Source organism: Podarcis pityusensis, assembly GCF_964106645.2.
Source record: "Podarcis pityusensis genome assembly, chromosome: 2".
NCBI lineage: Eukaryota > Metazoa > Chordata > Lepidosauria > Squamata > Lacertidae > Podarcis > Podarcis pityusensis.
Genome location: NC_138029.1, coordinates 22,634,884 through 22,661,363, shown reverse-complemented (window position 1 = coordinate 22,661,363; position 26,480 = coordinate 22,634,884). Strand labels below are relative to the sequence as shown.

The window sequence follows — 26,480 nt, the reverse complement described above, 5'->3', positions numbered from 1 at the left end:
ACCTTTGGGTAACTGTTTCAAACCTTTTACTGACAATGTCAACATTTGGTACGGGGAAAAAATGTGCTGAATTTCCCCAAAAAAGGAATTTTATTGTATACAAGTCACTACATCAAGCCACAAAGAACAAGATCAGTCCAGAAGAGTAAAGCTCAGGGGCCCACACACCCCTTGAAAGATCACCGCTCTTAAGCTTTAAGATGGAATCTCCTGAAGATAGGCAAGGAGTCTTCTAGCAGCAGCAAATAGAAGGTGTTATCTGGAAATCAGCTTTTCAAGCTCCGCCCTTCCATGCTCTGGTTCTGCAGCTTCAGTAGCACTGTGAGATATCTACTTGGACCTCTGTCTCATCTTTCTCCTTTTGCGCTTCAGCCTGTAGGGGATAATATTCTTTTAATTGTCAATACTAACGAAACATTCTACCATAAGGCAATGTAGTGTTTCCAGTCGCATGAAGTGAAAAATTATTTCTGCAGAAATTCAGTAGGTACCGTTTTTTCCTTTCAGGTTTCTCTTTAAGACCTTTATGCCAACAGGTCTTTGAAGCCACTTAATTTTTAGATTAGCCAGCTACTTTAATGATTATCTGTGTTGTTCTCAATAGCATTTAAGGTTTCGATGTTGTACCCCACCCTAATACTTTGGGATATGGCAGTACAGAAATACTTGTATAACTAAATAAATGTTTAGTTCACTTTTCCTAAAGTAAGTCATTTCCTCCAATATCCTTCCTACCACACCAGTTACTTGCAGAATCAAAAGGCAACTGAGAAAAGCAAAACAAGATGCAGTTCAAGCAGCTCTTCTTCCTGCCTCCTATCCATTCCTGTTAAGCAGGTTAGAGGTTAAAAAAAAATAAAAAAAAAAAATCAGGTTAAAGAGGGCCACCAACTGTGAACCCTGGCACTAAACAGGCAGCCAACAACTTTGCAGTTGTCAGTAGAAACACTTAATTTCTTTGGCATCACAATTTCATACTCCCAACATGTATGTTACAGACAGAGCCCAAAGGCATTGGAGAGAATGATTGTGGCAAAGCCTGTAGCTGTCTTGCCCCGTCAACTGAGAACAGATGGCAATAATGCAGGGAGTGGTATTTTTCCACTTTTATTGCAATAAAAGCACCACTACTGCCTGCATTATTGCAACCTGTCCTGATTAGTAGAAGAGCCACCACAGAAGCCTCCCTCTGTACTTTTCTGAGGAGGGGAAGGAGAAGCATTGGCGACTGATCACTAGTAGAGAAGTACTGATATCTACTTTGGGGAGGAGGGCATTGGGGGGGCGGGAGAAGAGGATCATATAAAAAAAGCAAAATAATTCACACTTAAGTTCTCAACTGCTTAAGGTATTCAACGGTGAAGGGAAAATGAAAGATTACCTACCATCTCAAACAGTAGCTTTTTACCAAAAGTTGAGATCCTGCCCTCAATGAAATTCTCATTTATCACATATGCAATACAATCCTAGGCTTGTTTCATCCAAGCCCCACTGTGCTAAATCATTTATCTGCTAGTGGGTGTTCCAAAGTACAAACTGAGTGTCTCAGATAACTATATACAACAGCTGCAGGGCTGTTTCACATAGCACCAATTCTAATGTTTCTGTATTTATGATCCCTAGTGGGTGCAAAGCTTATGTTGGGAACAAGAACGAATGGAAAGCACTGAGGTATAAGTGCCTCAAAAACAAAAAGGGGTTGTAGTCAAAGAGAAGGCTAATTCTACTTTGGTTAGTATGGATATCATTGCATTCAGGCATCCATCTATGCAAGGAAATTGCCTCTGTACACTGGCCTCATGCATTAGTGATTGACCTGTGTTCGGCTTATTTTCTGTGCATCCCCAGTGATGTTCACTTGCTGTTTTACACTGGTTGAATCTGTGATGAACAGGCTTGAGGGAAGGCCTATTTCTCTGGATGCAGCATGTGGCAGTCTGTATTCATCCTGACTGTATGTTTTCCATTATATTACTGGGAAGTCTTATACTTTGAATTATCACTCATTTTTCTAAAGCACTGCCTTGCAGAACAGCCACTGCTCCATCACACTGCTAGCATGTCTTCATCCACCTGGGATTTAGATAACCTAGGGTTAGTATAGCTCATCTGCATCTGTCTTGCCTAGATTCTTTGCATCAGTAACTGGTATGGACTTCTGGTTGCACCAATGTAAGAAACCTAGCAACATTAACATTAAGCCTCATTGAGCTCAATGGAATTTATTAAGCTAGCATACTGGGAGTGCACTAAGTCTGCATAGCCAGTAGACAAAATTTGAACTTAGAAACAAGTGGGGTCCTCAGATTTTAATTTTCAACAGCCACTATTTAAAATTTTAGGTGCCCATGTTGTTACAACGGTATCACTAAATTAGTCAATGCACTTTCGAGAACTCTAATCAAGAATGTTCAAAAGCAAAGCAAACAAGTGGGTTGCACAGTAAAATAAAAACACATGCTCACATACCTGCGCATTCGCTTCTTTCGCCACTAGAGAAAGGGGAGAGAAAGGAAAGACAAAGTCAGCGTTTTTTATAGCACCAAAACCCAGAAGAGTAACACAAATACACTGGTATTTAAACATATATGAGGTGCAAGATCTCAACTTGTAGTTTGTTTTTTTTTAAATGGGCCCAGCTCCAACAGCATTTTATCCATTAGTGTCATTTCCTAAAATTGCTACTCTAGAGCTTGGCAGAGTCTTGATGTCAATTTAAAAATTCAAACAGCAGCTCTACAAACCTGGGGCCCAGAAAAAAAACATTTGATAGTGCGATCTTGTGCACTGCTTACTTAGGAGAAAGCCCCACCAAGTTCAATGGGACTGACGCCTAAATGCGCATGTACAATAGTCACTAACAAAACTCAGGGCGGCCCTGATAAATGCCTTCATCAAGTATCGGGTTTACAGACTCGCTTCTCATGCAGAATCGCCCCATGACACTCGCTTTACCAGCTATTCCTCCACCCTCTCCAAGCTGCGAGGCCCAACTCTCTATATTCACACGCCATCGCGCACCTAGGCCTCAGCAGGGTTTCCTATCACCGTGTAGGCCCAAAATATCAAGAGGGCCTCGCCTGGCAGAGGAGCACGAGGCGGTCTTGGCAACTCTTCCACTTCCCCGCTCGTCATAATAACCTTCCCCATTTCGTACCTGGCCAACCGAAACAATAGCCCGCCCCATACCAAAAGACGGCAACGCAGCCTCGAGCCCAGCTACGTTCACGGGTCAGCTCGCTATCCAAGCCCGATACCCCACTCACCTTAGCTCTCATGTCGGGGTGGGTCCCCCGGGCTCAGTCCCTGAGAACAGGCAGCAAGGCTGTGGCCGGATGGCGACGGATAGACCTCGCCAGCCACCACAGAGCAGCTCCGGCACAAGATGGCGGTGGCGGTAGCAAAGGAAAGGCAGAAGGAGGCGGTCGGTTGCTATTTATACGTCACGCGGCGGGCGGCAGGGGAGCGTCACGAACGGCGGTCTTCGCATTGCATGGTGGGAGTTGTAGTTTGCGCGCGAGAGAGGGGACACATTTCTCTCAGAGTGTAGTCGGGTGCTCCGCCGCCATTTTGGACGTGAATGTAGGAGCCTCAGCCATGCTTCCTAACACCTGGAAATAAGACCCACTGAGTTCACGAAGACTTCATACCGGGGCATAGACTGCACTGTTAGCCGGACAATCCGGCGGAGGAGCAGTTACATTTCCCCACAGCTACAAGCACAACCAACTATTCGGTGGAATTAAATTTCAGGCGCTGAAACATGCCGTCAAGACCGTCTTTGACCATGTGCAGAGAGCATTTTGCAAAATAGTCCGCAAATGGAGTCCGCCTGCGCATCTGGGAGACTTCCAAAAGTGTATTTTTAAGGTGCAGCTCTTCCCTACGGACTGTAGCAATCATGGAAGAACACGCCTAGGATTTTAGCAAACACCCACGAAATAATCATGTTTAAATAAAGGGCCTGATCGTTTGAATTATAGGCATGGGCAGGCTGATCCTAGGCATATTTGTGCTGTAACAAATCCCAGGTAAGGGCATAATAGGATTGTGCCCTTAGAGTATAGGTAAAAAAAAGACTGGGATGCACCTAACAGTTTTAATTTAAGGTGTTTGGAACTAGAGCAACTGAACCATTGTTAACACTTGGCTGTACCCAAAATACTTGGGAATTGCATATTCACAACACTAGCCTAGGAGCACACACAAGGTGCACACTTACCAGGGAGCACTATCCAATCCTAAGTAGACAAAACTGACCCAGTGTCCACACCACTCAGTCTCTACCCCCCAAATACACTGTACATAGACCAGAATTACACATAAATTTTCCTTGTAAAACAAAAAACCCCAAACCACCACAAAAATACATGAAGGTCAACAACCTGGTGCCCATGGGTCAGGTTGGCAATCCCTCCGAGGATCTAGCTATATGTAAGATGTTACGAAAATGCTATATGCAGGCTTTCCCATATATAAATTCATTGCCTAAAATTGTCACCTGGACTCGCTGTACCTGATATGCTAAGGGTGCAATGTGAAGTAAAATGTGACCTGCTTTTTCTATGCTAATGCAAACATATTTAATGAAAATGGGCCCTTGCCTAGCTTTGCAAAGGAAAATAAAAATTGTTACCGGTAAGTCAAAGTCAATATCATATACCCCCACCCCACAAAGATTTAAGTCTTTCTTTTTTTTAAGAGCTTGAAATAGAATAGGGCAGGGAAGACCACACTCCCGTCATGAATCTTCTACATAGAAAAAATACTACATTTCAGGATTGCAGGCTTCTCAAAACCTCAGGTTTACATCTTTGTGAAGTTACATGCACTTTTCAAGTCAAATCCAGCCCTCGTCAAATGAAAACCATGGATATTTGAAAACCTTCTGCTGATATTTAAGTGACCACTTTATTCCGAGGAGCTTATTGTCTGAGCATTTGCTTCCCCCACTTTAATTATTTCAGTTATTTATTAAATTTATATCCCACCCTTTTCCCCAAAGGAGTCCCAAGGTCACAGGACGCCTCTGCAAACACACAGCTTCAAGGAATTCATTAGCAATGGAGATTAGTTCAAGACATCAGAAAGAAGACATGAAGTGTATCAGGCAGTATGCGATACCAACGAAAGGCTGAGTTCTGCTCTTTGCATATCCCACCTAATAAAAGAATCAGCTAAAGTGTGGCAGTCTTACAAATTTGGAGCCAACTGAAAATGTCCGCAATGAAATTACTGCACCTATTCTTCAACAGATTGTAAAAATGGAAGCAAGCCAGGAAATCACATCACCTAAGTCTTCTGTATTTTTAAAAATTTACATTAGCATCTCTGCTTCAGGCCTATCTTAATTTAAAATTGTGTCTTATAGAAATCGAAGGCGGGTAGTGTTAAGGACTTTTCTATCAGCACAAGCCTTTCTGCTTGTTGGATGGAACTATCTCCCCTGTCCTTCATCTGTGTGCTGATCTAGGGGTTCTTCTCATCCCCCAAAGCCAATGGAGGGGGTGGGGTGAGGACAGGGGGAAGCCCCCCATTGAACTAGCAGGATTTGATGCACTGGCTTCTGCTAGCACAGCTATTTTGTTTAATCCAGCCTGTACAATGTGCACTTCTAGGCCACAGAATTAAGAACAATTATAATAAATAACAAGATGAAATATAACTTTTTAATTATTATTCAATGATCCGAAAAGAACTCCCTTAAGAGAATCAAGTCTTTTGTCTCAAGACAGTCTTTAAAATAATCTTTCAAAAAAATTTTTTTTAAATAATTCCAGTAGCACCTTGAAAGACCAACTAAGTATAAGCTTTATACTTAGACCAACAATTATAATGGTCACAATTCTAACATAAAGGAGACAAGGTTGATGGGAGACCTCAGAACAGAACTCATTTTGGGATATTTCAAAAGCACTTCCTTCCCAAGTTGCAGTAGTCTTACATATCACTTGGGGAAACAGGCAAAGAAATGTGTACTGGAAAAAGCAACGACCAGTGTCGAAGCAATGATTCAACATCAAATTCGTTGAACTGGTAATGTTGTTCAGATACCTGATTATCATCCTCCAAAGCAACTACAGTGGTACCTCGGGTTACATACGCTTCAGGTTACAGACTCCACTAACCCAGAAATAGTACCTCGGGTTAAGAAATTTGCTTCAGGATGAGAACAGAAATCGTGCGGCGGCAGCAGGAGGCCCCATTAGTTGAAGTGGTACCTCAGGTTAAGAACAGTTTCAGGTTAAGAATGGACCTCCGGAACGAATTAAGTACGTAAGCAGAGGTACCACCGTACTCTATTCCCAATGTTAGAAAGGTAAGCATAATGCCAGTGGACAACAAAAGTGGTTTAAAGGTGCTCTCAAGGCAAATCTTTAAAAATGTAGTATAAACACAGACAAGTGGGAATCACTGGCCTGTGATCGCTCCAGTTGGAGAACAGCCTTGACCAAAGGCATCCAGGACTTTGAAGAAGCACGAACGCAGAAAGGGAGAAACGTGCCAAGATGAAGGCATGTTTGGCAAATCCTCACTGTGATCACGCCGGGAAACGTATGTCCCCACTATAGATGTGCAGATCCAGAATTGGCTTCCACAGTCACTTATGGACACAACTGTTAAGAACGTGTTCATGGAAGACAATCTTGCTCGGCTACGAGTGATCACCAAAGAAGGCACAAAGCATCTCACTAAACAGCATCCTGTTAAAGCCCCCTTAACAATGATCTATGCCTTCTCAGTTACACATATCCTTCAAAACACAGCAGTTCTTGCACTTCATTCAATGTGTAGTAAAGGGCAACTCAACTGTGTTTTAAGGACCCTCTTTTCTAAACACTTCGGAGAATGTTACAAGACGACCGGTTGAACAAGTCATCGCATGGCATTCTCTTGCAAGGTAGTTATATCAACAGCTACTGCAATGTCAATGTAAAACACTCAGGAGGCAGTTTTCCACCTGCGCTGCAAATGTACTGCATGCCTTGTCTTCTACTACTGCTGTATGGCCTGGCGCACCATGGGATCAGGATAATGAGATTTGTTAGAACAGGCATCCCCAACCTGTGGCCCACCAGATATTTTGGACTACAGTTCCCATCATTCCTGACCACTGGTCCTGTTAGCTACGGTTCATGGGAGTTGTAGGCCAAAACATCTGGAGGGATGCAGGTTGGGGGTGCCTGTGTTATGTAAGGAGCTGTTTCTCTGGCTTAACAGCAAAGAATAAACATAACATATTGTAGGCCAAGTGTTAAGAATTTCATAATTTTACCCTTCTAAAACGGTAGCAAAGAGAGCGACAGAGTTTCACTATGCCGGGAATGTGGAAACTGTGGCTCACCAGATTAGGATGGACCTCAAATCCCATCATCTGGGGCCACTGGACTGATGGGAGTTTGGGCTCACACACACCAGGAGGTACAGGTTCCCCACGCCTGCTTCATGCAAGAGAGGCTTAAATACTTAATGCTCATGCCTCCTTCATGGACATTAAAATGAAGAGATAATGTAATAATACTACCCTCCATCCTCCAAAAAGCTGCTCATCCGTGAGGTGAGGGACACACTAACCAGGAAAGATGCACTCCTAAAGATTTTCAGCATGTTCTGGATATTTAGAACTCTGGTGACTGCAGCAGTTTAGAATCATGAAGAGAATTCAACATTTTAACGTTCTCTGTCATCATGGCTAATAAATGTATAAAAGATAGAACATTTCTTCATGCATACCACATTTAGATCCGAAACACTCCAGATCCTTCCACCCCCTCAACATAGCAGACCCATTCATCTATCCAGAGGTGTCACTAATCAATTTTATTTGGAAAAAAAATCAAGTTACAGAACAGTTTGTGGGAATTTTCTTCCAAAATTTCCAACGGCATTTTTTTTTTTAAATCAAGAGATACAATTGCCTTGAAGTTTCAAAATAAAGATAGAAAATTAAATTAACCGCCAGCAAGTCTTAGTGGTTTATAAACTGGTAATGTGGCTGAACTCAAGCCTTTCCTTTATGGAAAGGCGGTACGAAAACATATTTCCTTATAAATGCTAAAATATTCCTCATTTGAACAAGTTCTTCCCCACCCACCCTCCCTTCCCTTCCCTTGTTCATGGTTAACAAATGGGAGCAGTTCTAAACTAAAATGGCAGTTAATTGCAAGTTTTGTGCATGATCCTTCAGGCTCATCACTTTCATACGATTCAGCCTCCGCTCAACATGTTCCCAATTTTACCTCCCAAACGTAGCACTGAAAGCAACCCTTACAAAAGAGCAAGAGAACAGAGTAGAAATCAAAAGTAGAAAGTTTACAAAGAGTGATGGAAAAGGTTTTTCAGGAAAGAAACATGTGTTTATTTCCTTTTATGGACTTAAAACTTTGGTAGTAACTGTAATTTTTTTTTAAGTATTTGAAATCCAGATATATTGGTCAAGAAGGACTTTGCCTGCCAGAGAGCACAAGAGCTCCCCCTCCTAACAAGACAGGTCTTCAATTCAGCTACAGTAAGTGTCTTAGACAGGGACCTGGTTAGGAATACAATAGAAAAAAAATCCCACAATCATATACAATTCAATTGGACAATTTAAAAAGACATACTATAGAAAAGTGATTCCCACAAAGAGCTTATTCCAGGTCCAACCACTTATGTAGCATTGCATTCATTCATGTAAAAAAGATGTTTGGAGGGAATTCTTCTGAAAAATCCTACTTTATACGACTTCTCAACCTGAGCAGTGGCAAGTTGAACGGAAGTATCCAAGTGTCCATGCACTGACTGAAGCAATCTGTCGGTGGAATAGGGAAGACAGGCAATTTTTGGCTATTCCCTCTTTCCACACAGCCCCTGCAACCCCTTAAATCTGCTCCAGAGGGTTGGGGGACCCTGCAGAGCAGATCTGAGAAGCAAAGAGGGCTGCATGGAGAGGGAAAATGGGGGGGGGGGGAATTGCCTGCCTTCTCTATTCCACTGACAGGTTCTTCCTGTTAGCAGATGGATAACCACTGGATAGCCATCTTTAGTCCACAAAAAGCAACAGACAAGTGCAGATGAATAAAATGTCAAACCATCAAATGAAAACTAGAGGGAGGAAGCTGCAGGTATCACTTTTGTCTCAAAGGATTTGTGAGAGTTACCATATTTTTGCACTGGGGTAATTATTATTTTTTTTAAATCACACAAATTAAAAGAAATGTAGAATCTTTACAAAGACAAGCTATCTACTCGGAGAATGATCTTTAAACCAGCTTCCTGTCAACTTTAAAAATACAAGGTTGATAGTTTAAAAAGAAACACACACACACAAAAGAACCCTAAGAATGTCCTATATGGTTTAAGCCAGAAAAAAAATGACTGAAGATTATTATTGGAAGAAGGCATGCAAGTTACATTAACTGCATGTAATGAAATTCTAAACCCAAGAGCTTTTGCATTTTTAACTTCAGTTGTGAAAAGATACTTGAGGATTTTTCAGAGGAATCAGAGTACCTGCAAAAGGGAATGGGGGGGGGGGAGAACTAGACGAAAGCTCAGAACTGTATGTGTTCACCTCTAATGAGCACAAGTAGTATCAAAGGCTATAAAGACTGGATGTAGGCTAGTTTTTACTCCTGATTTTATTATTTCATACTTTTAAAAGTATTCTGAAGTGGCCAAGAGACTCCTCCCTCAGTGGCAAAGTCAGTCACAACTGGTTACACTCTGTGGGAAGTCCAGGCTATTTGTCATTTGGTCCTATGAGACAAACAGCCGTAAATGGATATTTGTTTCTCTTGTTTTGAGTGGGGCATTTGAGAGAAAGAATCAGGTGCTACGCAGAGGCGGTCAGAGCTGTTCAGTCACCAGTCTCATTCTCTTCTGCTGTTTCCCCTGTTGTGGCGTTCTCGGCATTCTTAGAGGCCTGGAGGAACAGAGGGGGTGATATTAACTGAAACTGAAGCTAATAGGAAAGGAAAGGAACAGTTTGCAAAAACTCTAGACACAGCATTCAATATTTCACAGTTGTTAACAGTTTTAAAGAGGACACCTCAGCTTTCAAAGGAATGCCTGCCCAAACCTATATGAGGTTGGATTTTTCTTTGTAAGGTTTGCATGAAATTTCCGATCAAAATATCTTAAAACTTCACCCGCATAGAACTCCACCTAAGACCTTAAGAAACTTTAAATACTTATAGACACTTTAAAAGAAAATAAGCCCCCAGAATCTATATGTATTGTACGTTCTTCATTGGGCCCAATATTAAGCGACAGTACCCATTTACCCTGCAGTTGTCAAACTCATGAAATCCTACCAGTCATTTGGAAAAAATGGAGTTCTAAAATATGCTGTACTATTATCGTATCCTGTTTAAGAAGATTTAAGGTGGGATAGGGAACTGGATGCAACCAGAAGGCTAGATCCTTATCTCCCTCACCCTCCATGGGCCAATGCTGACAGGTGGGTGGGCCATACTTCTGTCGATTAGCTTTTAAAAACAGAGCGTTTTTCGTTTTTGTTTCCAAAGGAAGCTTGCAAAGCTCCTTAAGTTGCACTTCCCAAGCGCCTGACAATCAGCTGATTGTCGGGTGCTTGGGAAGTACTGAGCAAGGGGGTTTGCAGGCACCACCAACAGGGTCCCTGCCCCTCACTTGACATCATACATGACACCAGGCGTTGGGTAGGTGGGTGTGGCTTGGCCAAAATGGCTTCACAGACCATATGGCCAAGCCTAAATAGACCCACAGGCCAGAAGTTCCCCACCTCTGAGCTGAGGCATCAACATAGTAATTTGAGGTCTCATTGTCTTCAAGAGCCATAATGATGGCAACAACACAATTTAATAAAAATAAATAAATAAATAATTTTACATCTGCCCTTCAGATAAGGTCTAAGAGCAGGTTACAATATTTAAAAAATGTAATGAGATTAACACACAAACACAACCAAGTACCTTCTTTTTCTTCTTTTTTTGGGCCTTGCGGCTTGCTGAGCTCTGTAGGAGTGCCTGCAAGAGGGGAAAATGTCAGAAGCGAAAGGAGATACCTAGAGTGCGATTACTTCTAAGACAACAAGGAAGGGAAAATCACTGCCAGCCATAAAGGAATGCAGCCAGTCCTAGAATGCTTGGCACATATTGGGACTAACAATTAGCCTCACATAAAGCTGAGCTATGCATCCTTTGGAGCCAGCAACTTCTAGTTTCACCTGCTTGCAGAGAATTACTCAACAGTAGCGAGTCTGGGAGCCTCACAGTGCCTCTTTAGAAATTACAAGCTTATAAAATTGTCATTTAAATTTTTCTAAGAAGAGGAAAGAAGAATTGCAAGGGGCGGGGGAGTTGCATGTTTCACTTTAGCAAGTAAGTGGTCACATTTGTATAAAACAGCCTTCAAAATCATTTTGGTTTTAATTAAAAATGCTTTCAATGAACTCACTCATCTTGTTCTTACACCTCATTACAATTCACAACAAAAAACTTTACTAGCTCTTTAGAAAGAAGAAGCAAATTGCTTAAACATGATATCTCACATGACAACATGCCTGAAACATTTTTGTACTTGGAAAAAAAAAGGCACAAAAGCTAGGGGAGGCAAGGCTTTTTCTTCTTAGCACTTATCTTGCCTGGTCAATGGAAAGTTAATACAGGTACCCATTCAGTGCATGACAGGGCGATATTTGTGGCACACCCTAATCCTAGAAGGGTGAGGAACTATGGACCCAAAACAGTCCCTGGGGCCTCTACATCCAGCCCACAGAGTCCTCACCTCATTCCCCGGCCATGGGCTTGAAAAAGCTTGGTAGAAGCAAACAGAATATTTCCTCCCTCCCAAAGTCTAATTGTAGGGCAGTGGTGTCATAGCTGGAGATGGAAGTTAACTCTCACCTTCCCATGTGCTGTGATTCCATCAAGAACATTGTGGCACCACAATTAAGCTATTCATTGACTCAAATAGAATTGCTTCTTTCAAAGCCAATTTCGGGAAGTGGAAAACAGAAGCATGGGCTGTATATGTAGTACCTCTGTGGGGTTCTTTTTGGCGGGGGGCATACCTTGGCTTGCCATATCTACTTTTGTTTGGGCCAGACTCACCATTGGCATGCAACCCCTAGAAGGTTGGCCAAGAGGGAACATGGTCTTTTGACCAAAAAATGTTCCTCACTTCTGTTCTAAACACACACTACAGTAAGCCTGCAACTTGTGTGGGGATTATGTTCCAGGGATTGTCCCTAAAGCCAAAATGGCATATGGTCAAAACAGATTGGGTGTAGTGGCATGTGGAATTGCCACCCCCCTGCCCACCCCCTTTTTGCCAAGCACGTAAAGCTGAATGCACGCAAGTTAAAAGTGTGTGTAAGTTGCGAGCTTACTTTATTTTAAAATGCTTTTCTTCTTCTCTATGGGCTAGTCCTCAACATGTTAAAACCTACTTTGGATCCCAAATTTGTCCCTGCTCTCTTGGAACTCCTTCCCCAGCTTTATTAATGAATAGGTACTGGGAATAACAAGAACTATCAATTTTTATCTCATCACATTGACACTGGGAATAAGTAACTCAAGCAGTTCTCCCTACTGTGACAACATTTGTTCCTGGAACTCTGGGCACTTATACAAAGAACACTGTAATTCCACTGACCTTCAGATCTGCATCTTGCACCTCAAATTCTGATTTGTAGAGTTCAGGCTCAAAGGGACCGCTAGTTATCCTCATGGGACCATTGGGCATTAAAAGCACCGTGAACTTAAACTGGGCAACAAACTCTCCTGGGTGGGGGAATTAAGAGAAAGATTAGCCATGCACCATGTTAGACAACTGCCTACATCAAGGGTCTGACAAGCATACAAGGAAAAAAAAAAGAACCAAGAGGTAAGATTGGTTTGGTTCAGACAGATCTGCTATAATAGTGGAGAAACAGGTATGTGAGCTTGCCATGAGATGTTCATTTCAATTATCCAAATTAGAGCAGGGGTTTCCTTCCCTTTTTACCTAAACTCAGCCCACCTGAACTTTTAAAGGCACTACAGTGGTACCTCGGGTTAAGTACTTAATTCGTTCCGGAGGTCCGTACTTAACCTGAAACTGTTCTTAACCTGAAGCAACACTTTAGCTAATGGGGCCTCCTGCTGCCGCCACGCCGCTGGAGCATGATTTCTGTTCTCATCCTGAAGCAAAGTTCTTAACCTGAAGCACTATTTCTGGGTTAGCGGAGTCTGTAACCTGAAGCATATGTAACCTGAGGTACCACTGTACTGTTGAGGTTCTTATTCAAGAAGTAGCAAACCACACTCTCATTTCTCACTGGTCTAAGATATTACTGCAAGTGTCCAGGGGTCCACAGTTGCGGCTGAACCGGTAACCAACCAAAATGTGTAGTTGCCAACAATTCTGTCCCTCTCCCTTGAAAGACACTCTAAAATTAAGTGTAACTAACTTGATAAGTAGTTGCTCAATAGCACTGAGTTGTTTTGCTGCTTTGGAGCACCTGCTAAAAGCAACACAACTACAGGAACGAAGCCTTTCTTCTAGGCTTGGGAGTGTTCACCCCTGCAGTTGCACTGGGCTTCAGAAGTACTCCAAAGCAGAAAAAAGGCTCACTGCTTCTGTTTCCAAAACCAGAGACAAGTCCCTGCCCATCTTTCAGTCTGCCCTCATCACAAATGTATTTACCAGGTGAACAGATGTGCTCACCACTCGCAAGCGTATTTGCACACTCTTGCAAATGACACAAAATATGTGTCCTAGTCTCTAACTGTGACCCCCCAAATTTAACCAAAAAGCAGAGATCTCTGTTATGAAGCATGTATCTGTATTCAACATGTACTTTCCGTTCTAAAGTTAAGTGCTCTCAGAAGAGTTCTTTCAACAAGAAACATATTGGGGCAACAAAAGAGTGTATCAATTCAGCATATCTTTCTAAAGGTAAAATAGTGCATAATAATTAGTCAGAGCTGCCAACTGCCTAGCCCCAAAGCAAGACAAAAATTGCTCTGACATTCAGGCACAAGTGCTTACCTTCTTTATCATAGAGGACATTAAAAGGCTGTAGCAGCTCATGTTTAGCACATTCTACTACTCCCATCCTTGCCTTCTTTTCATCCTCAAATGCCCTGTATGGAACAAACATAAAAACAAAAATTGTTTGTGCAGGCTTTTCTGCATCCTTTGGTTACTATAAGAACTGCAGAGTCATAGCACCAAAGAATGGTTATATATTGTGCAGATGCACACAAAATATAGAACATGTTACTGGACACAGAATTCAAGTTCCCACTAATCTCAACGTCCCACCCCATTATGGCAGCAAACTTAATTTGGAGAGTGCAGAGATGCTGGCACAATCTCACAAGGGATAGCTGAGTAAGACTTCTTGCGCCCAGGGTTTCAGTGCCCCCTACCCAGTTAGCAGTTACCACAGTTACCAAATAAGCAAGACACTTGCGTAGCTTATATAGGCTGTGGAATTCACTTTCTCTTAGTACAACATTTTGATTTCTTTAGCACTTAACAATTCTGCTTATTACCTGTAGTACGAGGCTAGCATTCTACACACAGCTTAAACTAGGAAAAGCAATATAACTCAGAACATTCCCTTCACTTTACAATACATGCAAGAGACATGACTGCAATGGTAGGAACCATTCAATCATTGAACTACCAAGTGGAATCCCCGTTGCCAAGTTTATGCACAGATGCACCAGAAAACAGAGAGTACCTGAGAGTGAATGGCATAGCATCAAAGCGTCTTTCCACCTCACTGAAAAAGGCACGGGAAGTTTTCATTTTCAAACCATATTGCTTGGAAGGGTCCCTTTTGTAAATTGTAGTTCTCTGCCCAGCATCCTTTGCCTAAAGACATGCAAGTCATTAAAGACAGTTTTAGCAGCATAATATATATTTACTTATATGATGAAAGGGAAGGTAGCAAAAGAGTAAAAGGGGGTAAAGGATGTTTTTTGGGCTACGATTGTGGTTATGTAGAGCACTTCCCAACTTAACTGGCTTTTAAGACACTACATCAAACAATCTAACCAGGAAGTTAACGTCCTTGTGACTTTAGATAAAGTTGCCGAACTTGTATGGCACCTGATTATAGAACAGGTGTTAAGCAAGGACACTTACCTTTCCTTCTCCAGTGCTGATGAGAACATCAATGGCATAAACTTCATGGACTTCAAATTCTGCTTTTTCATGGTCCTTTCTAGATTTAAAGAAAAACACACACACACATGAAAATAGAAGACCACCTCCATTTGAACATTGTTTGGGAGTCAATATGAAGCAAGATACTAATTCTAAGCCATGTGTTTCATCTTACAACACATCTGCGCTCCTAGTGCCCAAAAGGCACAAACACAAAACGGCTTGGCAACAATTCCAGACAAGAGACACGTACCTTTGCTGGTCTGAGGGGTTCTGGATGATAGTCTTCTCCCCATCTATCACATGCTGCTTCAGCTGGTGTGATAGCATTCCTGTCAAGAAAGGGTATCTATTAGCACTGGAGTTGCAAAGCAGCCAGTGAATCACAGCTGATAATCCAAGGCACTGCACTGCACTTTCTTTTTTTAAAACAAAGATCAGAGACACATCTTGTCATATGCCCAAAGGTCTGCGTGTGCTTGTTAAAAAACAGCTTCAAAATTACACTGGGATAGGTATTCACAATTCCAACAGCTGGAGGCTGCTTTATTAATAAGACAGCTACATCACCATTTCTACTAAAGAAAAGCCTTTTTGCCACATTATTATTATTTTATTTAGTCAACTTATAAATGGCTTATTTTATATAAAAATATTTCAAAGCTATTTACAGTAAGGAGTTAAAGATTTTAAAATAACTAAGAATCAACTCTGCAGGGCACTCTGTTAACCTTCTCCTCCGCTTTTCCCACCAACATATTCTTTTCTCTTTCTGCAACTTACTATTTTAACCCTCTTTTTTGCCTTCTACCGCATAGCATGCACACTGAACCTCATCTTTATTTTCTGCATCACAATCTCTTTACTCTTTTCTCCAATTTATCTTTTTATGCTCCAGTTCTGTGCTCCTCAATCTTTCCTTGCTCCTTGCTGAATTTAACAGCACTCTCCCAGTACCTTGCACCCTAAGAGTCTCTCCATACTATGACAATATGGATTTGCAGACGAGTTTGCACTTGACAGGCAGCTGCAGCCAATTCTGACACTGGTAATTTCGCAAGTGTGAAGTGTCTGTTTCTAAACTCTCTCATTCATAGTGCATGTTTAAAATCTAAATAAATCAGGTCTGAAATATTGTATGTTTATCTCCATGAGGGTCTCATTCACAAGCAGACTGTGGCACAGCTGGATAGTTGCAACACTGCAAAAACTACCAACTCTACTGTATGCCTCTGAATCCAGGGAGAGAAGCAGCACACAACACAATAAAAGCATCCTCTTGACCCAGTCCCCACTGATTTTTTCAGGATGGGAACAGATCACAAACAGCAGGGGTTTGAAATTGCTTCAGGGGGCATAATTAGTCAGGGAAGTGACTACTTAGCAGCCCATGGATTTTGTACTGTGCAAGAAGAAAGCTTAGAAGTGTTAAATGTGCCCTTAAACAAGGCGACACATTTAACTTGGGACTTTTAAAACGACCTTTCCATTTCAAGCCTGAAACACTGTGTCAAGTAGTACTACAGGGACTTCTAACATCCAGGGTCACCAAACAAAGCATTCCTGCTCATCCAGAGACAAATGATGTGCCCAGAGAAATTTGTCCATTCTATTTATTCTCTTCCCCATACCACCCTCTGACACAATCTAGATCAGTACACCAAAGCATTCCTTCCTGCTTTGATGCACATCTTCAATATTTAAGATTCAATCTAGGGAAAGCCATGTCTCATCTGCCCTCCACATCACAAGCTTTGAGCAAGGAAATAGCACCTTTCTATTGGCAGGGGGCTGGTGGAGAGAGAGAAATAAGTCTTGACCTTGAGAGAAAAGAGCTCTGTTTAGTTTCATAAACTGCTGCCAGTGACTGGATGATTATAACACTTGAATGTTTCCAAAACAGTAGCTGCTTAGATTCCCTTGACAGCTTGAGCAGCCTCCTCCTCACTGTGCTGACATTTTTTTCCTACATAGGCACACCACAGATCTACAAGACACTGCATGTGAAAAAATCTAACCTTAGAACCACATTTTTTGCAGGGTGGCCTAATACAGAAGCCTTAACTGACTGGTGGCCGAGAACATTTCCATAACACATTACTAAAACAGCACATTTCTTTTACCGTGCTATCGCCTACAGTGAGCTTATTTTGTGAACTGCTCCCAAAGGTGACTTATTCGACTTTGGTACCATCAACAAAATAAAAGCAACATGAAAAGTTCAGCTTGATACCTTGATCATCTATTTCGGTTTCTAACAAAGTTCCTCAAAGCATATTACCCTGTGCCCTGAACTGTGACCCCAAATTTAAGCAGTCAGTTCTTTTAGCCAAATGGGCAGGCTAGAAGGAAGCACAGGAGTAATTTGTACATTGAAGCATCCTAGTTCTAAAGGGAATATTTATTTACAAGCATGTTATACAAAGTACTCCAAACATCAAAAGCAGATATGCTGTCCTCACAATAACTACTAACACTTCCAATACTTTCAAATTCTACAGAAGGATCATTGCTATGTTAAATGCTCTTCTATTTCTGCTATCTTATTTCATTGTTCAGTTAGCTAATCCTTACCTTCAATTGGTGTGCAGTTAAATGAATGAGCTATCTTGTTCCAGGCATCTGTCACTTGTGAATTCTATTGGAAAAGGGTGAATATTGGCATTTAAAGTTGAATTTGACCATATTCTGCAGTGAAACCTGTGATCAACACAGTTTAACGGCCCCTACACTGGCTATTATTTTGGAGAAGCAGATCATAAATGTATTCCCCCTTCCCTGCACAATAAAAACCCCCTATAAATTCCAAGCCTTCAACAGAAAGTTGTTCAGTATTAGAAGCAGCCAAAACATTCCAGTATACAAGGTACTGTATGACAATGATCTTTTCATACAGAACTTTTAATGGTGAGAAGCTGAATAGAATTACCACTGAAATCGTTATATATGCTATATAATTGAGGCAGAGATTAATTGTCAATAATAATGCAATAAATCTACAATTTCTTGTTTTCAATGCGGTAGCATAAACATACTGCCTGAGACTAGGAGGGAATTACTGGAAGGGAAAAGCAGAACCTTCTACATCCTGTCCTAAAATTGTCATTAGACTAAACAAATGCTCAGCTGCCAAATACTTCTTATCATGTTTGGGGGGCGGGCGGGAAAACCCAAGACCCTTCAGCCATTTGCAGAAAGACTAATGACAATACAAACTCTTCAGTAACCACTACCTTTTCACAAGCAAAGACCTCCTCACCCCAGAGAGCATTTCTGCTATCTATGGCCAGCTGCCCTCAGAACAGTTTAATACCTCTTCCCAGAGTAAGCCAATGATTTTTTATTTGTATGTTCAGAATAAGTTGAGGATTGGATCTGTGGTCATAACCTCTGGTCACCTATCCTGAAACATGAAACCAATTCATGTAAAAAGTAGCCACCCATTGTCACCTGGTTTCCAGGCTTAACCAAACGCAGAGCAGCTTCAGCACAGAGGTGAGCAGCTTTGATGACATCAGCTTTGCGACCTGACACTGGAGTTTCCTGAAATGGTAGGAAAAAACTAATATTCATATAAGCTTTTACTCCTAAGGGGTGAAAAGTGACAAGCGCTTTCTCACTGACAAATCCTAAAGACACAGTACAGCTGCACAAAATATGAATGGAGTAAACGAGCTAAAATTAAGCACTCTTGTCCCATTGATTCCAGTGAGAGGGTTTAAGCCTTATCTGAATCCCATCCTGTTGGAATCAATAGGGCTTTTAAAAGTGTTTAACTGATTGAATTGTGCCCTTCTCAATCAGATGACTTGGACTACAGCTCCTACTGTCTCTGAACACTGGCCATGCTTACAAGGAAACATAGGAGTTGGAAGTACTAAAGATATGGAGAGTGCCTGTGTTTGGAAGGCTGCTGAAAGTATTTTGCCACTCCCTTAATTCACAAATGGGATTCAAATGTTATCCAGCCCTACAAGTCACTCTTTTCTTTGTTTTGCCTTAGATGCTAAATCAGCATTAGCTATGGTTAAATAAACCGAATTGACAAGTAGCAAGAGTTCTCAATCCACACCAGAATGCTCGAGTCACCAAAGTGACCCAAAAAATCTGGCTACATTTCCAGCAATTGTGTAGAAATTCAAAAGTTTAATGCAGCCTTTCCAGGAATATAGTATATTATTATTAGTTTATTTTGCCTTGGATACTTTGAAGAGCTGCAGTTATGATAATTTAGAATTTTGCTTAGCTTGCAACTTTGGCCAAGTTGAATAGGACATGCCACTTAAGAAGTTACACATTAATGTACAGCGCCCGATGGAGTGACTGATCAATACAGCTGTCCCACATTCTTGGCAATGGGATGGATTGCCACTATACATCTAGAAATGCAACCACTTGACCCATCCTACTTCTTAGCAGCTATAGCTGCAAATGAATAACTAGCAAGCCAGTTCTACTTAAGGATGCCGCTTACATTACTCCCCCTACTGGGGCCAAGCCTGTCTTGAAAGTAGCATGTGCACATGCTACTCAAAGCCACATGCAGGAGATTTACCTTTGATGCATCAATGACAAAACTGTGAGCTACATTTGCTATGAAGCCATCAACATGGACTCCCAGGTCACTGCAACATGAAAAGGGAAAAAGAGATTTAAACCACAGCTAGCAATAAGGAAACTTCTGCAACACCAAAGGCTTAAAAAAATTCTGCTTACATGACACTTCCACATACTAACCCTATTAAACCATTATGGTACATGCAATAGTTGGCACCATGGCAGTTAAAGTGACTATCTCTACTTAGGAAGCAGGGCAGAACCATTAAAATGTGTCTCATGTGCCAAGAGAAATCCACACTAAACCAAAAAACAAACACACACCTGCACCAACAATAACTTTGGTCCTCAAAAATGTGGCTCAGAGGTACCATATATAGCGTAATGCACTCTGAGCAGACCAGCTTAAAATATACAGCTGAGGGTAAAAGTAAGCCAACAGATAACCCAAGAAAGTGAATGGAGATGCTTACATTTTGACCAAATCACCATCTTTGAGAATGTAATCCTGGTCACTCTTCAAGGGGGAGAAGTGACAGACACAGTTATTTACCGATATACTTGTGGGGAAGGCAATACCTACACAAAAAAGGGAGCAGTGATGAGATCATACAATCTACACAAGCCCTGTAACAGTTTTCCATCTCACAAATATAATAGTTATTGGTATGTATAAGTGTTAGCGTTTTAATGTGTATCAGACATTTTTTTGACAACTTTTTTAAAAAGCAGGACAGAAATAAGTATAGTAACATGGGTCCCCTAAACCAGACATTTGGATTTGGGACACAAGTTGCCCTATGTAATTCAAAGACTACATCAATCACATAACGACTAGCTTGGATTGCTATCCTTTTTCTGCTGACACTGTGAGTGGTACTAGAGCTGCTACAGCTGCACCAACCTGTCTTGTAACTTTGGAAGCTTCCTCAGTATAAAATGAGCTGGGCTTAGTCAGTGCTTAGAGGGAGAGGCTTAAGGTGTGACCTGGGATAATTTATGGGAGTATGAACCACTTTTTCAGACAGTAATGTGCTACTTTTCCAACAGATCATAATGCTGCTGCAGAGCCAGTAATTCCATGGCTTGGATTCAGAGATCCCATGCATGGAACTTTGCCCATAGGACTCTCCCTAGGGAGGGAGGATGGGGTGATTTTCACCTGTTCCATTTTCCTTTGCAGCCCACTGACCCTAAAAAGCTGCTCTGGACCCTCAAGAACTGTGTGGGAGGAAATGGAGGGGGGGGGGAGGGAGAAAAGAGATGAAAAACCTTCCTCCAGCAGAAGGCTTCATGGGATTTCAGACACACTGCAATTCTGTAATTCCACAACTATGCAAAGTTGCCTGACCACTTATATTTGCTATCAGCCCTTAATTTTGTGAAATATGCAACACTATAGTGCTTAATATTTATGTTGTTATCCAAGATTTATGATGTTATGCATGATTAAGACACATTTTTTCTTGTCAAGGTATCAGTATCGATGCAGACTGGCCAACTATCATGCATGACAAGGCAAATCCATTCATGGTTTTGTCTACATACAGAGTCAACATGTCTTAAACTCATGTCAACATACTTTTAAGTAAACAGTTCATATAACACTACAATCCTCAAAACAGCATGGACCCTATATCCCCAAGGCTAATAGGTATTTTATACTTTTATGCCACTCTGAAATCCCAAAGCAATCTAGCATGGGTTGGTTTTCATATCAATTTAAAATTTGGGTTTTTTGCCAGACTTCAAGGTACACAAAGAAGAGGGAAAGAAAATTATGTGCTGGGTTCCGAAGTATTGAATCAACCCCATTAGGGGCAGAACAAAAGTAATTTCAAATCCTCCCCTTCCAGTTAACTGGATTCCATGAACTGCCAGAAATGTGAGCAGCATTTTTAAACTGCTTCCAGCTAGACAAAAACGGAATGCCTGATGTTCAAAAGTATAATTTTACTTGCTCAAAATGGAACAAATAATTCAGATCTGGAATACAAACTAATACAAGCCTAAAAGCATGTAAGCACTGGAACAACCTGCAGCAGTCACACTGGAAATCTTGCATCTCAAACTCCACAATCCACATCACTGTACAATTAATTCTATTCAATGATGAATACAATTTAAATGAGGCAACATGATATGTATGTCAAAAATGAAGCTGGAAAATTGTATGTTACCTTTCTTCATATCTTTCTCTTTCTTAAAGATTTTGCCAGTCTCTTCCATGATCATGGCATCCCCTCTCTCACATAAGCTGAGGACAGACACTCCAGACTTAGCTGCTTCTACCACAGTCCGCAGGACTCCTGTAATTCAAGATAAAACTTCATATTGAATATTTTAATACACTTTACAGTTGCATAAAGCTATGCCACACTATGGAGCTCAGAAAGTGTATTTAACATGGGTAGCTCAACTTCTCACACTGAGGCAGGGTTCGAAATTAGCAGGGCACCAGGCACATTTTGCGCCTAAAGATTTTCAATTTGCGAGTGCCTCAAAAAGTCTGGGTGCCATTTTTTTGCACCTGGCTGACACTCAAGGATTACTGAAATGTATTTGCTTTGAAGCTTCAAAGTATATGTTAAGGATAGACAATATGCTAAGGAGTTTAACAATAAAGGTCCCAGAAGCCATTTGGCTCCCAGTATTTCTATTCCAGTTTCTAACACTGCACTGCTAGATTCCAAGGCATCCAGGTTCTATTCCCACATCAACTGCCTACAAAATGTACATTAAATTCCATTGTTGCATGCCTACTGAATTAGAACCTATACCATTTAGGGAACTGAGAATCTCTAGTAATGTCTTCAGATTCCTAAAGTCAACTTCACCTCATGAGGCGACAACAGGTTGCAGTAGTTTTTCCAAACCTGCATCTTTCTGTCCCCAAGGAACTTTCCATCAAAGGTTGATCTAATCAACCTTACTTCTATAGAAACTTTGAATTTTAAATACTATAGAACACTCACATTTAATGATATTCTAAGATTAAAGCACACCTAGTCTTTCATGGTTTCATTTATGGAAAGCATGTGAGCCAAAGAGAAAAACATTGGCTGAGGATTCTGTCTTGTCTAATTAAGGTGTCCTCATCAGAAAAATGGCAATATTTTCTCTAAAGCCAGAGAATATTCCAGAAACAATACAATACATTTTTGCCTGAGCTGGCTTTTGGTGGGCAATGGTTAAACTGGTCTAAAACAATTTAATGTATATTTTATATGTCTTCAAATGCCATATCATTGTTTGTTCTTGTGATGATTGCATTTACCCATGTTGTTGTATCTGCAACATATTTTGTGTTTAGCTTTATAAAACCAATGGACTGAGATTACTGAACAACTGGCAAAAAATAGTGTTTGAATTCTTCAAGTTAAGTTTGCATAAATATTTAATCCTCATCCTTTTAATACAGTAGTTTCAAGAACTGCTTCATGTTATCTTAACAGATCGGCTGAAGAGAACAAGGAAAATAATTTTAACTCCATTTATAAGAAGAGCTGAGACAGTTTTGTCCCATGTGCATTCTGCAACTCTGTGGTAAAGCTAAGACCTGCTGTTAAGTCTCCAGTATCTTTAACCTTTGAATTTAAGTAGAAAGAGTTTGCAGAAGTTTGTAAATGACATTAAGACAAAGTATCCCATTCCAGATTTTGGTAAATCCCAAATGTAGGATAGAACACAGGGATTCCTGAGTTCAAAAGCCTCACATTACAGTATGCACTCCTACCACCAATTAAGCAGTCAATAGGGCAAGCTTATCTTTGAACAAACGGCTTTCTTCCTTCACAGCACAAAAATAAATTGAAAAAACTGGAAGCCTGACGCAGCATTTTAAAATTTAATGGAGCAGGCAAAGGTATTTCTCTACCCAGTATAAGAGTGTGTGAGTGTGCATGCTCACACTTTGCAAATGCTCAGGCCTACAAAAGTCAACTGTGAGGTACAGAGATATGTGGTTTGCTACAGGGAAAGACTCCCTCCAACACAGGCAGTTAAGAGCTGAGCTGCAAAAGCCGTTTCCCCTTTTCCCTAGTTCGCTGTAATCCTAACAATCCACTTCCTAGAGTTCCCCGAACAAGGTGATCCGATCCGAAGCAGAAAACCTCCCTTAAACAAAAGGGGAAACCTGGGAGGAAGCCAGGATGTCGGAAGATAGTGAACGGGAGAGAGCGCCAGCAGCACATGGCAAGTCGCAGACCATGTGCCTTACAGTTCCTGGAGGACGGCGGCTCCATTCCCCCGGGGGGATCGTGGATCAACCAAATCTTACCCTTCCCCTCTCTCAAAATAACCAGAACACATAAATTTATTTGTGTGTTTTTTTAATGCACGTGATTGCTTTTTTCTTAACGAGCTTTTCACGCTCGGGGAAAAAAACAAAACACCCCAATGGCGGGCAGTGGACTAAAATTAGCCCTTAAAACTCTTTCTAGAGATTCCAAGTTGACCGAGGCAAGAAAGGAGAAAGGAAAGTACACCATGTGCCGGGCGGCTCTCCCAGCTTACCTATCAAGGGCAACGGCTCTCGGGGGAGGGAGTGGAAGTATCCCACGTCCCTCAAAATCGGTTTTTTTTTGGGGGGACGGGACAAGTCGCTCCAAGTCCAGAGTTTTTTTTCCCTCACCCCTCCCCTCCACTAACAAGAGTTCAACTTCAACCCAGAGTAGGAACCGGGAGGGGGGGAAAAAAACCCCCCACCCCAGGTCATATTTCACCCCAAGCCTTGACGACCGACCAGCCACCACACACACACTCATTTTACTAGGCAATATTATATATACACCCCACACCAGGGAGCGAAGAACAGATAACACCCCCCCCAACCAGGGCCGCCCCAGCAAACCTGCCCTGTCTGACAGCTCGCCTCGTCACCCCCCGCCCCGGAGGGCTCCACAGGCAGCCAGGCGCCCGACGCCCAGGCCCCAGGCCCGCCCCCTCAAGCCCCCGGCTCCCGCCGCCGGGCCATACTCACGGTTGGCTATTTCTCCCCCCATCTTGTACTTGTTCACGACCACGTCTTCCGCGATCGTCAGCTCGGCCGCCTCCTCCTCGCCCGACATGGTCGGACTGAGCCGTCGCCGCCGCCGCCGCGGCGCGCCTTCTTCTTCTTCTCCTCACAGACGACGACGACACCGCCCGGCCTCGAGCCCTCCCTGCCGTGTGCCCAGGTCGTTGTCGTTCAACCCGCCGCCGCCGCCTCAGTAAAGAAGACCGACTGCGAGACAGGCTGCAAGAGGAGAGGGAGAGAGCGAGCGAGCGAGCGCGCGGGCTTTGCGCGCGGCACGCTGGGAAGCGAGTCCGCCTCCGAGGACTACAACTCCCGTCAGGGTCCAGGCCCAGCCAGGCTTCGGGCGCAGCGTGAGGTACGACGGGAAAGCTGAACCCCGCGCGCGCCCTTCTTTTAAGTGGCGTCACCTAATGGCCAGAGGGGGAATTGCGGGCAGCTTGTTGCGCCTTCGCCCGCCGCTCATGTGGTGACTGACGTTCGTTCTAGGTCGTCTTCCTGTCCATATATTAGCGCCGCCTGGAAGTTGTAGTTTGGGCGTGCACGTGTATTCAGTTTTGCTGCATATCCGAACCGTCCTTGGGGCGCTGAGATTAAACTTTTTGGGTTCTGTCCTCAGACTGTAAACTGTTGTCTCCACTCCTACATACTTTATTCTTTTTGAACATTCACTCTTTGTCATGCTTTGTTTTCTCTGAAAGTCTTAAAATACCCTGCCCCTTAAACTTTTCCCGAAATATGATTTCCTGTGAGTTCTTAACCTGACAGAATTAGATGCCCGTAATCTAATACAATACTTGGCTAAGGCATTGCTAGAGCTGAACCGAGTGCTCCTTATTACTTTAGAAGTCTCTGGGTGCATTCACAAGTGACTGTAATGTAATGTAGTCAGATATGTGTCTAACTTATTCTGGTGTTCTTAGGAACACCAGCCTATCCTTCAAAGAATTTGCAGTCAGGCCTGCATTTTATGTAACCTGTGTTTCCTGTTAACTTATTTTACTCAGTGATATTGACAAGAACATGATCAGGCTGCCTTCCTCCGCTTGGCATTAATTCATTTACTATTTATTTTGCTGACTTTTTTTTATCAAGGGAGGAATACACTAGCTTGATCTAGCATAATGTGTACTTAATAAAATCATACTGGTGGCTAATATTCCATGTCTGATGATTGCAACTTTTTTAATATATAACTCAGACTCATCTCCTCCCATGTCCAAAGGTCAAGCATGCAGCCTGATTCTATACTTGTAAATAAGTAATAATAACAATAATAATGGGACGCGGGTGGCACTGTGGGCCACATGACCCGGAAGCTGTCTGCGGACAAACGCCGGCTCCCTCGGCCCATAGAGCGAGATGAGCGCCGCAACCCGAGTCGGTCACAACTGGACCTAATGGTCAGGGGTCCCTTTACCTTTAATAATAATAATAATAATAATAAATTATTTATACCCCACCCATCTGGCTGGGGTTCCCCAACCACTCTGGGTGACTTCCAACAAAATATTAAAATACAGTAGTCCATCAAACAGTAAAAGCTTCCCTAAACAGGGCTGCCTTCAGATGTCTTCTAAAAATCTGATAGTTGTTGTTCTCTTTGACATCTGGTGGGAGGACATTCCATACGGCGGGTGCCACTACCGAGAAGGCCCTCTGCCTGGTTCCCTGTAACTTGGCTTCTCGCAGTGAGGGAACTGCCAGAAGGCCCTTGGTGCTGGACCTCAGTGTCTGGGTAGAATGATGGGGATGGAGACACTCCTTCAGGTATATTGGACCGAGG

At 42.2% G+C, this 26,480-nt stretch overlaps 1 protein-coding gene and 1 long non-coding RNA gene across 2 annotated transcripts; one reads left to right on the top strand and one right to left on the bottom strand.

Annotated features, from left to right (window-relative positions):
* Positions 1-71: 71 nt before the first annotated feature.
* Positions 72-24,993, bottom strand: PA2G4 (proliferation-associated 2G4). Its single transcript, XM_080994841.1, has 16 exons — positions 24,662-24,993; positions 21,861-21,989; positions 20,154-20,259; positions 19,679-19,748; positions 18,574-18,666; positions 17,698-17,761; positions 15,377-15,455; positions 15,103-15,181; positions 14,696-14,829; positions 13,996-14,090; positions 12,619-12,746; positions 10,935-10,988; positions 7,526-9,904; positions 3,267-3,611; positions 2,470-2,492; positions 72-373 (listed from the first exon to the last, which is right to left on the bottom strand). Exons 1-13 carry the CDS (start codon positions 24,747-24,749, stop codon positions 9,839-9,841), a joined length of 1,185 nt encoding a protein of 394 aa, XP_080850967.1. The 5' UTR covers positions 24,750-24,993; the 3' UTR covers positions 72-373; positions 2,470-2,492; positions 3,267-3,611; positions 7,526-9,838.
* Positions 3,618-5,182, top strand: LOC308471201. Its single transcript, XR_013982786.1, has 2 exons — positions 3,618-4,031; positions 5,006-5,182. It is a non-coding gene; the product is annotated as an uncharacterized lncRNA (long non-coding RNA).
* Positions 24,994-26,480: the final 1,487 nt, after the last annotated feature.